At 42.1% G+C, this 14,782-nt stretch overlaps 1 protein-coding gene across 3 annotated transcripts in view; it reads right to left on the bottom strand.

Moving 5' to 3' along the window:
* Window positions 1-14,782, bottom strand: part of VPS13D (vacuolar protein sorting 13 homolog D) — a 386,590-nt gene that overhangs the window by 198,330 nt on the left and 173,478 nt on the right. For all 3 annotated transcript variants that reach the window (XM_030185614.1, XM_030185615.1, XM_030185616.1), the window contains 6 exons: window positions 14,068-14,259; window positions 7,530-7,656; window positions 6,184-6,326; window positions 3,480-3,610; window positions 2,698-2,873; window positions 179-302 (listed from right to left, as the gene is read on the bottom strand). In XM_030185614.1, the coding sequence (XP_030041474.1) occupies window positions 179-302; window positions 2,698-2,873; window positions 3,480-3,610; window positions 6,184-6,326; window positions 7,530-7,656; window positions 14,068-14,259 (893 nt within the window). The remainder of the gene's footprint in view (window positions 1-178; window positions 303-2,697; window positions 2,874-3,479; window positions 3,611-6,183; window positions 6,327-7,529; window positions 7,657-14,067; window positions 14,260-14,782) is intronic.

Raw genomic sequence — 14,782 nt, 5'->3', positions numbered from 1 at the left:
TCGGTTAGTTTCAGGGTACTTTTCCTAATCTTTGTACTATCTGAATGGGTAAAATTACCATTTTCTGTTCATTTGTTCCATTACACTCATAATTTTATGAACTTCTCCACTGTTGGTTGTTGAAAAGGTACCACCGCCTACAGAGATTCTAATGCAGACATAAGAAAGAAGCATTTACCTTGGAGAAATTATCTATCCGAAAAGGCGGTGGCAACTGATCGGTGTTACTGAATGAAACGCGGTATGTGGCTCCTCGAAGAGAGATTTCAACTCGTAAGAAGGAGCAGTTTCCAAGGGTGTCCCTGCAGCAAGACACAAAAACGGTACAGAGGTACCTGTTCACATCTGCACTTGCTCCAACTTTGATTACTAAGTCCTGTTGCAACATTGTGGTAACAAATCAACACTCAGTTTGGCATTGCATAATCCGGTCAGTACTTATGTATCTTGCCATCACCTCACTAAGTACCGTGAAGGCCAGTATTCAAAGATGGCTGAGCACCTGACCTAGGTACCTCAGTTTTAAGGACATGAAGTTAAATAAAGTCTCTGCGAAACGGAGGAACATAAATTTTGAGCTCCTCGGCCTATTTTCCTAAATTTAGGAAACTAAATCAGTGCTAGGCACCCAACTTACTTTCCTTGGCCTGTCCCCATCCAGTTTTTAAGCTAAGTTTAGGTACTCAAATCCAGGGGCGTAGCTAAGTGGGGGCCACAGGGGCATGGGCTCCCGCAGATTTAGCCGTCAGGTACCTTTGCTGGCGGGGGTCCCCAATCCCCGCCAGCCAAAGTCCTCTTCAGCATCGGTCTCCGGCACGTTGCTGATCTGGATTCTGTTTCTGTGAGTCCTGACGTCCATCAGGACTCACAGAAACAGAATCCAGATCAGTGAACGCACCGGACTCGGAGACCGGCACTGAAGGGGATTTCCCCAACCCCCACCAGCAAAGGTACCTGGCGGTGGCGGGGGAAACCTGGCAGCGACGGGGGAGGGGGGGGGGGCTAAAATGTGCCCCCTCACCTCAGGCTCTGCCCCCCCCCCCCCCCACCCCCACCGGTCTGGCTATGCCCCTGCTCAAATCACAAACAAGAAAGAATCTCTACATCAGAAAAGCCAAACAGGAGAAAGTAGAGGCTGATCAAAGGATGGATCCAACTCAGGAGATGTAATCAAAATCTACTTTATTGATAAATATATTCAGGGACCCGACACGGTCCATGTTTCGGTGTATCACAGCGACTATATCAGGGGTCAAATCGATAATTCATGTGAGAGAATCTGGAGGAATGCTGCAAATATCGAACCAGAGAACTGCAATTATATTGGGCTGATTGAGAGTTGCACGCAACTGAACTCACACTAGCAACTTCTGCGGGGTATGCTCATGTACAGGTTTAGGTACTCAGCAAGGCCACTGAGAGGGGGAGGGGCAAGGAGGCAAAGTTCCCCGGGCCTCCAAGGGGGGCCCGGTGCCGGTGTCTCTCTCTCCTGCTCCTGATGGGACACGAGTGATCGCACCCCGTCAGGAGCAGGAGACAGAAAACCGGCGCTGGACCCCCCTTGGAGGCTTGGGAGGACCTGGAGCTTCCTCCAGCGCTGCTCTTCTGCCTATTGCTGTGACTGCTTTTCCTCTTAGGCTCACATGCTCGGTTTTGAGGCCCTTTTACAGAGCGGTGGTAAGCCCAACGCGGGCTTACCACTCGCTGTTCCGGGACTACCGCCGGCTGAACGTGGCTGCCGGCGGTAGTCCCGCTCCGACCGCGCGCTATTTCCGGGAAGGAAAGAAAACCCCTGGAAATGGCTTGCATGGCGATAAACTGGCAGTAATCAGTTACTGTCAGGCTCTTATTGCCACCTCAATCGGTGGTGGTAAGGGGCCCCCACCGCATGGCCATGTGGGCTGGGGCTTTTTTTTTTTACCCGCTGTGGAAGAAGAAAGAAGGAAGGTATTTTGGATTTAGCTCACATCTTTATCAGGAGTAGCTCAAGATGTGTTACATTCATGTAGAGGAGATCATTTTCTGTTTCTGGGGGGCTCAAAATCTGTTTGTACCCAACACAACGGAGGGTTAAGTGATTCGACAAAATCACAAGAAGTGTCAGTGGAATTTGAACCCTTACCTTCCTTGGTTCTCAGCCCACTGCTTTAACCATTAGGCTTCTCCTCCACTTTCCCCTCTAAAATTACTACCTATATGTGCAACCAGAGGGACAGACATGTATAAAAATATAAACTGAGAGACTGATTTTAACAAAAGTCAAAAACGTCCAGCTTTCTATCTCGCTGTTGGGCAGCTGTGCAGTTCCTTCAAGGCTGCCTGCATCGGTTATCAGGCCTTTCCAGTGCTTTAAAGCAGTGCTTCTCAACCCAGTCCTCCAGGCGCACGCAGCCAGTCAGGTTTTCAAGATATCCACAATGAATATTCATAAGCAATTTACATACAGTGGAGGCAGTGCATGCAAATCTCTCTCATGAATATTCATTGTGGATAACCAGAAAACTTGACTGGCTGGGGTGCCTCCAGGACCAGGTTTGGGAACCACTGTGTTAAGCAACCTGTTACGTTAAATTTCTCAGATCCCTTCTGAATCCTGTTATGTGCCAACCGATCTATTGCTATCATTTTTGGGATGCAGAGATGCTGCTGCTTTAACCTACATCAGGAAAAACAACTTTCAGTGCTTCTTGACTTTACCTCATATTAATATGGAAAGAATTATTTTTGTTTACTTCGAAGCCACCAGACCACGTGCAGTTAGGGACATCCATCAGTCTGACACACAGTAATTGGTCATAATCATTTCGTGGCCAGTGGAAGACCACGCTGGAGCCAGAAAGTGTCGAGATGTAGCCTGAAGGATTGGAGGTACCCTGGTAAAGAGAAAAAGGAAAACCTGCAGCATAATATACTCAAGAGGCCCAGAGTTTAGTTTTGTACATTTCATTCACAGCATTACAAAATCTGTTTTGGATCTGCACATATATTACAGTGAAACCTCGGTTTTCGTCGATAATCCGTCCAAAAACAATCGGCGAAATCCGAAACTGACGAAAACCTAGGCAATTAACGAGGACGCCCAAAATTGGGAGGACGTCCATCTTCCGATAAAAATTGGGAGATGGATGTCCTTCTTTTTCCACGAAATCTGAGGCAACCGACGAAAACGAGACAAATTTCTAGTTGAAAAATTCAACGAAATCCGAAACCAATGAAAACCGAGGTTTCACTGAATTTAATATTCAAAAATATTCTTTTTGTTGAAAAACAGGAACATTATTTTAATTTTTTGCAAAGATAATTTAGTTTTCACTTTTTTTTGCTTTTTATTTTCTCTTTTCTATCATTTTATAATCTCATTTTCTTTCTTTTCCTTCCTCGTATTCTCTCCAATCTCTCTTCTTCCCAAATGTGCTTCTCTTACCTGTCTTCATAGCAAAAACAGATTCAATATTTGGCTACTTATTTTAATTATTCACCTGTCCCCTGGCAAACTCTCTCTGTGCAAAGGCCAGCTTGTGAGTTGACTTATTATCTAGCAGGTAGCGGGGAGCAAATGTTACCATACAGGTGTCAACATATCGTCTTCTCCCCTTTTTAACGTCAATACCTTAAAAAAAAAAAGAAAAAATATATACTAGAACAATTAAAGAAAAACAATAATATACATTAGTGCTAAAAAAAATGAACAAAAATAACCCTTTGAAGTTGAATGTGCAAAACAAATAATTTTAATATCACAACAGATATTGATAAAGGATATTTGAGTAACAGACCAGAAGAACAGCTGTTAATATTTAACTAATGAGGGAAAGGGAATGGGACTTGATATACCACCTTTCTGTTTTTTTGCAACTACATTCAAAGCAGTTTATATAGTATATACAGGTATTTATTTCTATCTGGGGCAATGGAGGGTTAAGTGACTTGCCCAGAGTCACAAGGAGCTGCAGTGGGACAGTTTCCCAGGATCAAAGTCTGATGCACTAACCACTAGGCTACTCCTCCACTAGCAACAGTCCATATAGAATCTCAAATAGGGAAAGGGAAATGGGACTTGATATACTGCCTTTCTGTGGCTTTTGCAACTACATTCAAAGCGGTTTACATATTATATACAGGTACTTATTTTGTACCTGGGGCAATGGAGGGTTAAGTGACTTGCCCAGAGTCACAAGGAGCTGCAGTGGGAATTGAACTCAGTTCCCCAGGATCAAAGTCCACTGCACTAACCACTAGGCTACTCCTCCACTCATTCCACCAATAAGAGCCAACCTCATCAGTGATGTCACAATGGCTTGATTGCCCGATACTTGGCTCACTTCTGATATTGTGATGTCATAAGGGAGAGGGGGAAAGGGAAATGGGATTTGATATACCACCTTTCTGAGGTTTTTGCAACTACATTCAAAGCGGTTTACATATATTCAGGTACTTATTTTGTACCAGGGGCAATAGAGGGTTAAGTGACTTGCCCAGAGTCACAAGGAGCTGCAGTGGGAATCGAACCCAGTTCCCCAGGATCAAAGTAGTGTTTTCAATCACTAGGGACATGTAGGTTCCCTGGAGTCCTGCAGAGCTTGCCTGTTCCTCACTATTGAAAATGTGATAGTGAAACAGCATCCCCCATTGGTTAGGAGAACAAACTTCCCCATATACAGAGTAATTGGTCTTGTTTTTTTTTTTCAATTTGATTTTTAAAATACATTCCAAACAAAAAAAAAGGAAAAGAAACAGTATGGTTCAGAGAAATAAAGAAACATTCGGTGCTAGATACCCATTTCATTTTGAGATTGCAAGACATGATTATAATATGTAAGGCAAGCTATAAATTTTATGTTGAGACTTTGCTTGAGACTATTTCTTGGCACTGCTTTACACCACAAATGGTAAAGGCTTATTAACACTTAGAACCAGTGGTTATAGAAAAGCACAGTCCATAGTTTTAGTCTAAGCTTGGGACAGGTTGTCAATAGTTGCACTCTTTTCATTGCAGAAGCCCTACTAAATCTAGAGCATCACTTAGTTATGTAGGCCTTAATCCAGCCTAAGCATTAAAAAGCTAGTTTTACAAAGTTGTTTTGTGTATATGTGGACACGTGTACATAAAAGACCTGTTATTAAATAATGAAAAAAACAAAATAAAAAACCCCCATACAATGACATAGTAGGTACTTTGCTATTAGGTGTGCATGGGGCAGAATTCTAGCAGCATGTGGACAAAGTTTGCAAGTATGCACAGCAGAGGCGTAGCCACCATTTGGATTCAGACCCCCCCAAAGTCTGCTGGATTGGCTGGTGGGGGTCCCCAAGCTCCGCCTGCAGAAACTTTCCTGCAGTGATATTCACTAAAACCGAGCACGTGCGCCGAGGAAGCAAAGCAGGGCAGGCAGCGCAGCACCGAGTATCAACACAGGAAGGCTTCTGCTGACGGAGCTTGAGGACCCCCACCAGCCAAACCAGCAGACTTTGGGGGGCCCGAATCCAAATTGGGGGCTTGACCCCCCCCCCCCCCCCTCAAATTGAGGTCTGGCTATGCCTCTGATGCACACAGATTGTAAACTATGCCTGTCTACGTGCACAGGTTCCTCTGTGTCTTGGACAAAGTTTGCAAGTGTGCACACCAAAAGGCGTAGCCACCAGGGGGGTGTGGCTTGGATTCGGGCCACCTCCTCCAAAGTCTGCTGGTTTGGCTGGCGGGTGTCCCCAAGCCCCATCAGCAGATGCCTTGCTGTGGTGATACTCGGTGCCATGTTGCCTGCCCCGGTGCACATGCTCGATTTTAATGAAATTGAGCATACGCAAGCTTTGCACATGCTCAATTTCACTAAAACCGAGCATGGGTGCTGAGGCGGGAAAGCAGGGCAGAGCATGAGGAATATTTTAGTCTGTTCATACAAAAATGGGAGCAGACGTGGATCCACCTCTACACCTTTAAGAAAAAGATCAATCACTGAGTATTCCTTTGTATACCTGCAATGAAAATATTTCCAAGAGTGTTACCACAAAGATGGAAACAAATACTGCTGTTTGATGTATGTCAAAATCTAGCATATCTATGGTTTACATAAACCTGACTAAGGGCTCCCCATTCCCAGCCCTGGGAATGCCTCTGCTCAGGTTGGGGAAACTTGTGCACACACTTACTACATATAGGGAAGCCATTTCTGTGCATAAACCTACCAATGTTATAAATCAGGCCTGGACGATTTCCATGTTGAATTACTTTAAGGGCTCTGACTCCACTGCCTCCGTCCAGCGAGAATGCCTGACACCAGCCCGGGATCCCATCAGGGTGGATTCCCTTACCAACACGCATTGTACAACTGCAGGGGGAAAAAAAGCCAACACAGTTATCTAATTAGGAAAAGAACCTTTAAGGAAGTCTCCTTCTGGCGAAAGGTCCAATACACCACCTATTCTGACTATTTTACTACGCAAAATATCTTACTTACTGAAATATTCTTGCACCTTTTTTGACCCACTCTCTTAACTTATGTGCCTTCCAGTAATTAAAATTCATATAAAGCACCTGCCATTGATCTAGTGTGGGTGCTCGTATCTAAAACCAGGCGTGTAAATGCGGACTTACGTTAATATTGTATAACAGCAATTACTATAAAATGCAATTACTGCATTTTATCCCAGTGCCTAACTTTAGGCATCCTTTTGAGAATTACCCCCTTGTTGTGTAAGTTTAAGTGCTCATATGCATTTCATAAGATACACGCATAAGGGCTGCCAACATCACACCTGGGAACATGAAATCATACCGTAAGTCTGCAGCAAGTACATCCTCCCGCATAAATTTCATAAACAGCTGTTTTACACATATAAATACACGTATCCTGCACTGGAGAGCGAAGCATTTTCTGTCAGTCTTTTCTCATAGGTAAATAGCTAACTTACAGAAAAAGAACATTGAAAACTGACTCCCGCGTGTTAAACACTTGATATTTGGGACATAAAATCCCAATACAATAAAATAGAACGGATCATAAGAAAACACCAAAAAGAGACACCCAGTCTAGTAATTAAAAAGAACTTCCTTCTTTCTGCATCCATATTTCCAGCTATTTACAGCATAACCTCTCCGAGTTGCAAGATGCATTTTAATAGCAATGGGCTAAAACACTATTGTGAACTGAAACAAATACTTCCATATTCCTTTAAAAAAAAAAAAAAAAACATCACTAAATCAAGGCAAAAATGATAAAACCCCTAAATGTGGCCAATAAACCCACCCGCAGAGAAATACCCAGATTGTGGGAAGTATCTTAGACTGCAGGCAATATATACATACACAGAAAAGGACAACCTAAATGATGAAGGAATATTCATATAATCAAAGTAACAGAACAGTGCCACCAAATGACGGTCTCTTGACAATCAGCAGATAAAACAAATTGCAAAGAGATGAGGAAATTAATTTAGAACTGTAGGAAGTATGCAAAGGGTCTACAAGGTCATCGTGGCCTGAAAGATGTGTTTGAGAGCATAGGGCTGCTGTTCTCTTTCTTTTTACTCACAGGCTGGGCTGCTCCTTGTCAGCATAGCAAAACAACAAGGGACTGAGGCTTCGAGCAAGCTCATGTTCTTCAAACTGCCCAGCAGCGTCTGCTTTTGCATTGTCCTGTCTGAAGATCAGCGGCAACCCTAATGAAAAATGAGAAGCGTTTTGAACTGGCAGCCTCAAATTGATCTGCTGTAGATTTTTATTTTGGGGGATGGAAAGTGGGGATAGGCAGGGGCTGAGGAAAGACATGTTAGTAGAAGGAAACGCTATTTTACTCTTACTTACGCAGGTTCATTTTGATCTGCTGTAGATTTTTATTTTTGGGGATGGAAAGTGGGGATAGGCAGGGGCTGAGGAAAGACATGTTAGTAGAAGGAAACGCTATTTTACTCTTACTTACGCAGGTTCATTTTGATCTGCTGTAGATTTTTATTTTTAATTTTTTTAATTGATTGATCTATTGCTATCAACAAACAGAAATTTGGGTTTTCACAGAACGCTGAAACTGGGTTTCCCCTCGCTTCAAAACCATTATGGGAAACTCCTTCTCCTTTGCTGGGACGAGACTTGGAACATGCTACTGCCAGATCTAAGACATCTATCTGCCTATCCCTCCTTTAGGAAAAATCTGAAGACTCGCCTGTTAAATCCACAGTAGTTCTATTATTTATTCATTACATTTGTACCCCACGCTTTCCCGCTCATCGCAGGCTCAATGCGGCTTACATAGTAACAAGAGAATACAATCTAGAGTATCAAAATCAACAAAGGAGGCATGTGATAGGACAAATAAACAAGGAGTAAATGGGATAAAAGAGGTATGAGTGAAAGGACAGGATAGGTAAGGAGGTGGAGCGATAAAGGAGAAGTTGAAGAAGAGCATGGCGGGTAAGAAGGTTGGTAGGAGATAATATCTGAGTCATTGTTATTAATGATTAGATGGACCGCTAAGTAGATGGGTTCTATGTGCAGCGAAGGGCGACTAAAATGATAGCGGGGATGGGACGACTTCCCTATGAAGAAAGACTAAGGAGGCTAGGGCTATTCAGCTTGGAGAAGAGACGGCTGAGGCGAGACATGATAGAGGTATATAAAATAATGAGTGGAGTGGAACAGGTGGATGTGAAGCGTCTGTTCATGCTTTCCAAAAATACTAGGACTAGGGGGCATGCGATGAAACTACAGTGTAGTAAATTTAAAACAAATCGGAGAAAATTTTTCTTCACCCAACGTGTAATTAAACTCTGGAATTCATTGCCGGAAAATGTGGTGAAGGCGGTTAGCTTAGCAGAGTTTAAAAAGGGGTTGGACGGTTTCCTAAAGGACAAGTCCATAAACCGCTACTAAACAGACTTGGAAAAATCCAAAATTCCAGGAATAACATGTATAGAATGTTTGTACGTTTGGGAAGCTTGGTGCCCTTGGCCTGGATTGGCCGCTGTCGTGGACAAGATGCTGGGCTCGATGGACCCTTGGTCTTTTCCCAGTATGGCATTACTTATGTACTTATGTTAACAGCTGGGCTTATTCATGTAACCCATTCTTCCACCTCATTGTCTACTCACTCCTCTATGACGTAAATCTCCCTCAGCTGTCGAGACCTTCTTATATTATAAACCACTATGAATCCTTTTGGAAATTGGGCGATATATAAAACCCCAATAGAACAGAATAGAATGGGATATTTTTACCCTGTTTCTACTATTTTTTATATTCAAACCATGCATTAGTTCATTACTGCAACCCATATTGAGTAAATTTGATTTTGAAAATGTGAGATAAACATTGTATATCAAATTAAACCAAATCCTCTGCTATACTGAGCCTCTGGCAAAATACTTAAAAAAAAAAAAACACAGGGCCCTTAATCTCTTCAGGTATGACAGAAAAATAAGGAACAACTTAAGCCTATGAAACGTTTGACTAAACTTGTTGAGCAGAATTCAAGCTTCTACATTAGTCCTGGAGAAATCAAGACTCTCTACCAGGTTACGATACGTTACATTGGACCACCAACTGGATTTAGCTCATGCTTTTTTCAGAAGTATTTCAAGGCAAGTTATATTCAGGTACATTAGGTATTTTCTGTGAACTTTTGAAACCACAAGCAGGGACTGGAAAGCTCAACAGATAATATGAAAAGGTTTTTTTACAACATCTGCAGAAATAAGGTTACTTTCTTCCTGGACAATTTTCCAAACGGGAAACTAGACATGTACTTGGAGATAACTTTGACATGAATGCCTGACATGAGTGCCCTGTTACGAAGTTCCAAACAGTGCCTATTTTATAAAGGAAAATTCACACCTCCACAATATATGAGACACTATTCAAATCACATTACGCAAAAGCTCTCATATCCCACTCCAAATATAAATTAAAATATTAATTTTATAGGACCATCAGGAGTGAACAAGGACACTCGAATCTATGTCCAACAATGCCTTTTATTTCTCAATCTCAATCATCAGTCCATTTCATATATTCTGTACTATTTTTCTTTCTTTTGTTTCAAATTCGGATCAAAACACCCATAACTCGTTGATATCACTAAATTATTCAAGTAAGAATAACTTGTTTCTTGAGGAAGACGGATCTACTTCAATCCCAGAGTCTTATGATGAAATACACAATGTTTCAGCTGCCAAGCAGAAATCAGCCATTTTTCCAATGACAAAGTGGAATATAATTCAGAATAAATGCGCATTGAATTTAATGCTGCAAATCAGTGAAACGGCTTCAGAGGTAGAGAAAAAAACTTAATGAGTAAATTGATGGGACGGAGGATAAAATTAAACAGAAGACCCCCAGTTTTAATATGATAAAAATATGTAAAGTTTGGAACAATGGGTGGTACAATTAAAAGGCACTATTCACTGTAATAAGATTACAAAGTTTAAATGGGATAAGGTGGACTATGAGAATGGAAAGATTTATTCTTGGATGTTCTCCAATTCAAACTAGCTAAAGTCAAAAACAAAAACATTTTTGGATAAATCAGATGACTAAGAAGTAAGCAGTGAGGAAGACAGTGTTCAGAAACCTCCTCTGCCTGGTGCTCCTTTTTTGGAGGAAGAATGGAGAGGCAAACTGTTGTATGGCAGAGGGATGTGGTGGGGACTCAAATGGGAGAAGATTGGCAAGGGACAATTACCAGATTACAGTATCACCAACAGAGTGATTAATACCTCATCTCATCTATCAACTCCAGCACAAGAGACAGTTATTAATGTTGGATTAAGATGTGCCCTCTCCTCACGCTTCAGCTCCCTTCCAGCCCCCCCCCCCCCCCAGCTTCAATTCTCTTCCAACCCAGAGACATCCTCTAGCTTAAACCATCTTCAAACCTCAGAGACATCCCATCTCCAACTTCTACCTTCTTCTAGTCCCAAAGACACCATCCTTTCAAACCTCTTCTAGCCTACACACCCCCTAGCTTCAACCCTCTTCTAGCCCCAGGGACACAGACACCAGCTTCAACTATTTTCTAGCCCCAGAGACACCCCCTTCAACCCTCTTCTAGCTCATACACCCCCCACCCTTCAACCCTCTTCTAGCCCCCAACACCCCCCCAACCTTTTCTAGCTCCAGAGACACCCCACCACCACCTTCAACCTCTTCTAGCCCCAGAGACAACTCCCCACCTTCAACCCTCTTCTAGCCCCCAGAGACAACCCCCCACTTTCAACTCTCTTCTAGCCCCAGAGACAACCCCCCATTTTCAACTCTCTTCTAGCCCCAGAGACAACCCCCCACTTTCAACTCTCTTCTAGCCCCAGAGACACTCTTCCATCTTTAACCCTCAACCCTAGAGACACTCCTCCATCTTCAACCTTCTTCTAGTCCCAGAGACATCCCCAGTTTCAACCTTCTTCTAGCATCAGATATACCTTAACTTGCAGTGCTGGGGAAGTAACCTGTGGAGAAGTACTTGCTATTCTTACTTTTCTGCTGGGAGGTGGGGGGAGGAACATCCAAGCATTAACAGCAGCTATTCTGAGTTTTGAGGAGATTCACAATCTGAGAGGGGCTTTCACTAGGGAGGCCATTAGGGGATGATATCATCTCACTTATGTGGTGGCACACTTTATGCTTATCCAGGAAGAAAAGTCCATAAACCATCAAGGCAGACTGGGGAAAACCACTTCTTATCCTTTGGTGTAAGCGGTATGGAATCTAGCTACTTTCTGGGATCATGCCAGGCACCTGTAATTTGGACACAGATAGAAATAGATACCAGGCTGATAGACTTTGGATCTGACTGTATGACAGTTCTTTTGTTTATGGCATTGAAGAGGATTAGCAGTCTTCTGCATGGATGTGCTTCAATGGAGTGATGGCAGATACCAATATCTCCATGCTCCCAGTGTTATCTTCGGAGGACTAATGCAGATACTTCACAGCCTCTGCTTCATACACAACTTTAAAGTCCCTTGATGCTTGAACTGAAGAATGCCAATCCATCTAATTCATGGGGGAAAGCCCCTCATTGATATGTCTTGATGGCCTCTACTGATGGTCAGTCTCGAGGCTGACCAATGTCGTCTCAACATCGATGCAGCCCCTGGATTGGATGCATCTCTTAGGTAAATGCTGGTGCTGATATGCCTGGATCAGACTTACTTGTGCTCTTTGCAGACACAAAGGCCTCTAGATGACAAACTGGCACTACCAACATTTTGATGAATCATGATTGCCAATTTGACTTTTCAGTAACTGATATAATCCTGGCACATCACCTGCACTTACTGTTGCTACAGGGTGCTTCTTTTTGCTGGGACTTCTATGTAAAAATAATAAAAAAAATCAAGCCATTTGATGTTCAAAGACTTGACTGGCACCTCTTGTCCCACAGAGACCAGTGCAGGCCAAAGCTGTACAAAAAATTCAAATAAGTCTATTTAGGGAAAACTACTGATCTGATCCATTGATCAATTATAATCAAACACGTCTAACGGAAGCTCTGCTAGGAATGGGAGCTTAATATGGAAATTGAGCACTGATGGAAGAAAATATAGACAACCGTGCAGTCTACTTCTGTCTCTGTGACAGTACGGAGGACAGATTTCTGCTGCTGCATAAGGTATATTGGACACCATATAAACTGTCGAAGACTGGACCAGTTAAAGACGCTCAGTGTTGGACATGTAAAACGGCTGTTGGCACCTATTCACGTGTTTTACGTATGCCCTTCTCGTCGATCATTTTGGACTGTGGTGTGGATGAAAAAATTTCATTACTCTCGCGTGTCGCAGAGCCAATCATGTTCAAAATTTTGATTTGGAAATCCATAGATCTGGAAAGTTCTCTGCCCAGAGGTGTGGACCAACATTTTGATTTTCTTATAGCCCTTGCATTACAGTTGATTATGCATAATTGGAAGGATATTTCTTCCCTCTCACAGAAACAATGGTGGAACTCTGTTTATCTTTATCGTAAAGGAAAAGGACGCAGAGGACAAGAGAATCCTGAGTAAACATAGGTGTCATAAATGGAGACTGATGGATAATTGTGATGGGAGCATGACTTATTGAGGATAAGGTTTAAGTCGCACTCAGTTACTGTTTTTCTTGATTTGTTTTTGTGTTGTTATGGTTGATATTGAATTTAATAAAGAGATCTGAACTCAAATTCGTCTAATAGTTCCATAAAGAAAAAAAAAACCCGAGGTGATCCTGCATTATGAAGACAGCATAAATTCAGCACTTGTGCGGATGGTCATGAACTCCAAGAGCTATTTATTCTTCTCACCACACTGAGCTCTATCAGATGATACTACTCATCAGTGAGAACATGCTACGCAGCTGGTTAACTCCTTTAAAAAATTAACATCATGTGGTTTATTTACTAATTACAAGTACAATATTTTCTCAAACCAACACAAGAAGAATATCATATAAACCACCTCTAGTTTATTTGTGTTGAGATCATAAATAGAATAAAACAAAATAAAGAAAAGAAAATAAGATGATAGACCATGAAACCACCTGTAATTGTGATGAGCCTGAATTACTGGCTCAGAAAAACAAACAAGCCAATGACGGGAGCACAGAAAGCACTGCTCCCATACTGAAGCGGCCACAGGACCACATTCTACAGCCACCAGTTGGCTGGAAATATGCCCTCACATCATTGATTACTCTAAGGTCTAGTGTACATTTGATATAAGGGATGGGAACCCAGAATTTTTTTATTTTTATGTTTATTTTTTTGTGTGGAAATTAATGTCATTAAAAGCACGTACTTTTGTTAGAGTGCGCACTATATGCAAATATTGCACACTCTTAAAAGGCGAACGGCAATTATTTGAAACGACTGCCCATCCTTATTTGATATACTTATGTTTATTGAGTATTTGATATACCGCCTTTCTGGGTTACAACCAAAGTGATTTACACATTATAGGGCTCTGGAGACATCCCTGCTTGTGGACACTAAATTAGGAGCCCTGAAGCTGCAGTATAAGCATCTCTTGGCTATGAAGGCATCACTGGTGGGGTGCAATTTTGGGGGGGGGGGGAAGAAACTTAATTTCCATGAACTGAATTTACCTGTTTTGTTAATTAACCAGTAGGGTGAAGAAATGAAGATTTTCAAGGCTCCTTCTGCTCGACAAAGAATCCGGATGGTCAGGTTCAGCTGCCGTTTATTCACATCATACAGACGCATCCTTACCATATAGTTCTGTGTTCCGGGAGGAATTAGCAGCTCTTTGCATTGGGGAAAATTCTCCAGTGAGATCCCTGTGAGACAGCAAAATACAGTAAGTGGTCTAAAATGAAACACAAACTTTCAGACATTACCATCAAATACTTGTTCTCTTATCTCCTACTTAATGAAACAGTGATTAGGTACAGATTATTCTAAGCTTGTCATGTGGATCCCATAACAAGTCATCTTTTCAGAATATCCATGACTCTACATGAGATAAATCTGCATACATAAGAAATTCAGGATATGCAAATTTCTCTTGTATATTCATTGTGGATATCTTGCAAACCCAACTGCCTCCATGGGCCCCAAGATAATTTAGGGATTGAGAACAAGATGATGTGTGGATAACTAGGAGGCTAACGCATCTAAGCAATCCTGAAGCTGATTGAGTACTGGGGAGAGATGAGATGTTGGATAGAAGAAATGTATGTTGTGATCCTGAATTTAAGTAGATATTGTAGATGTTGAATAATAGCCGAGAAAGGAATGACCTCTGAGGAACACCACAGGTTAAAGAATGTTCAGTAGAGAATGCTGTAGAAGTCTTCACCG

Source organism: Microcaecilia unicolor, chromosome 13, assembly GCF_901765095.1.
Source record: "Microcaecilia unicolor chromosome 13, aMicUni1.1, whole genome shotgun sequence".
In the NCBI taxonomy this organism is placed as follows: Eukaryota; Metazoa; Chordata; class Amphibia; order Gymnophiona; family Siphonopidae; genus Microcaecilia; species Microcaecilia unicolor.
This window is presented reverse-complemented; position numbering and strand designations above follow the sequence as displayed.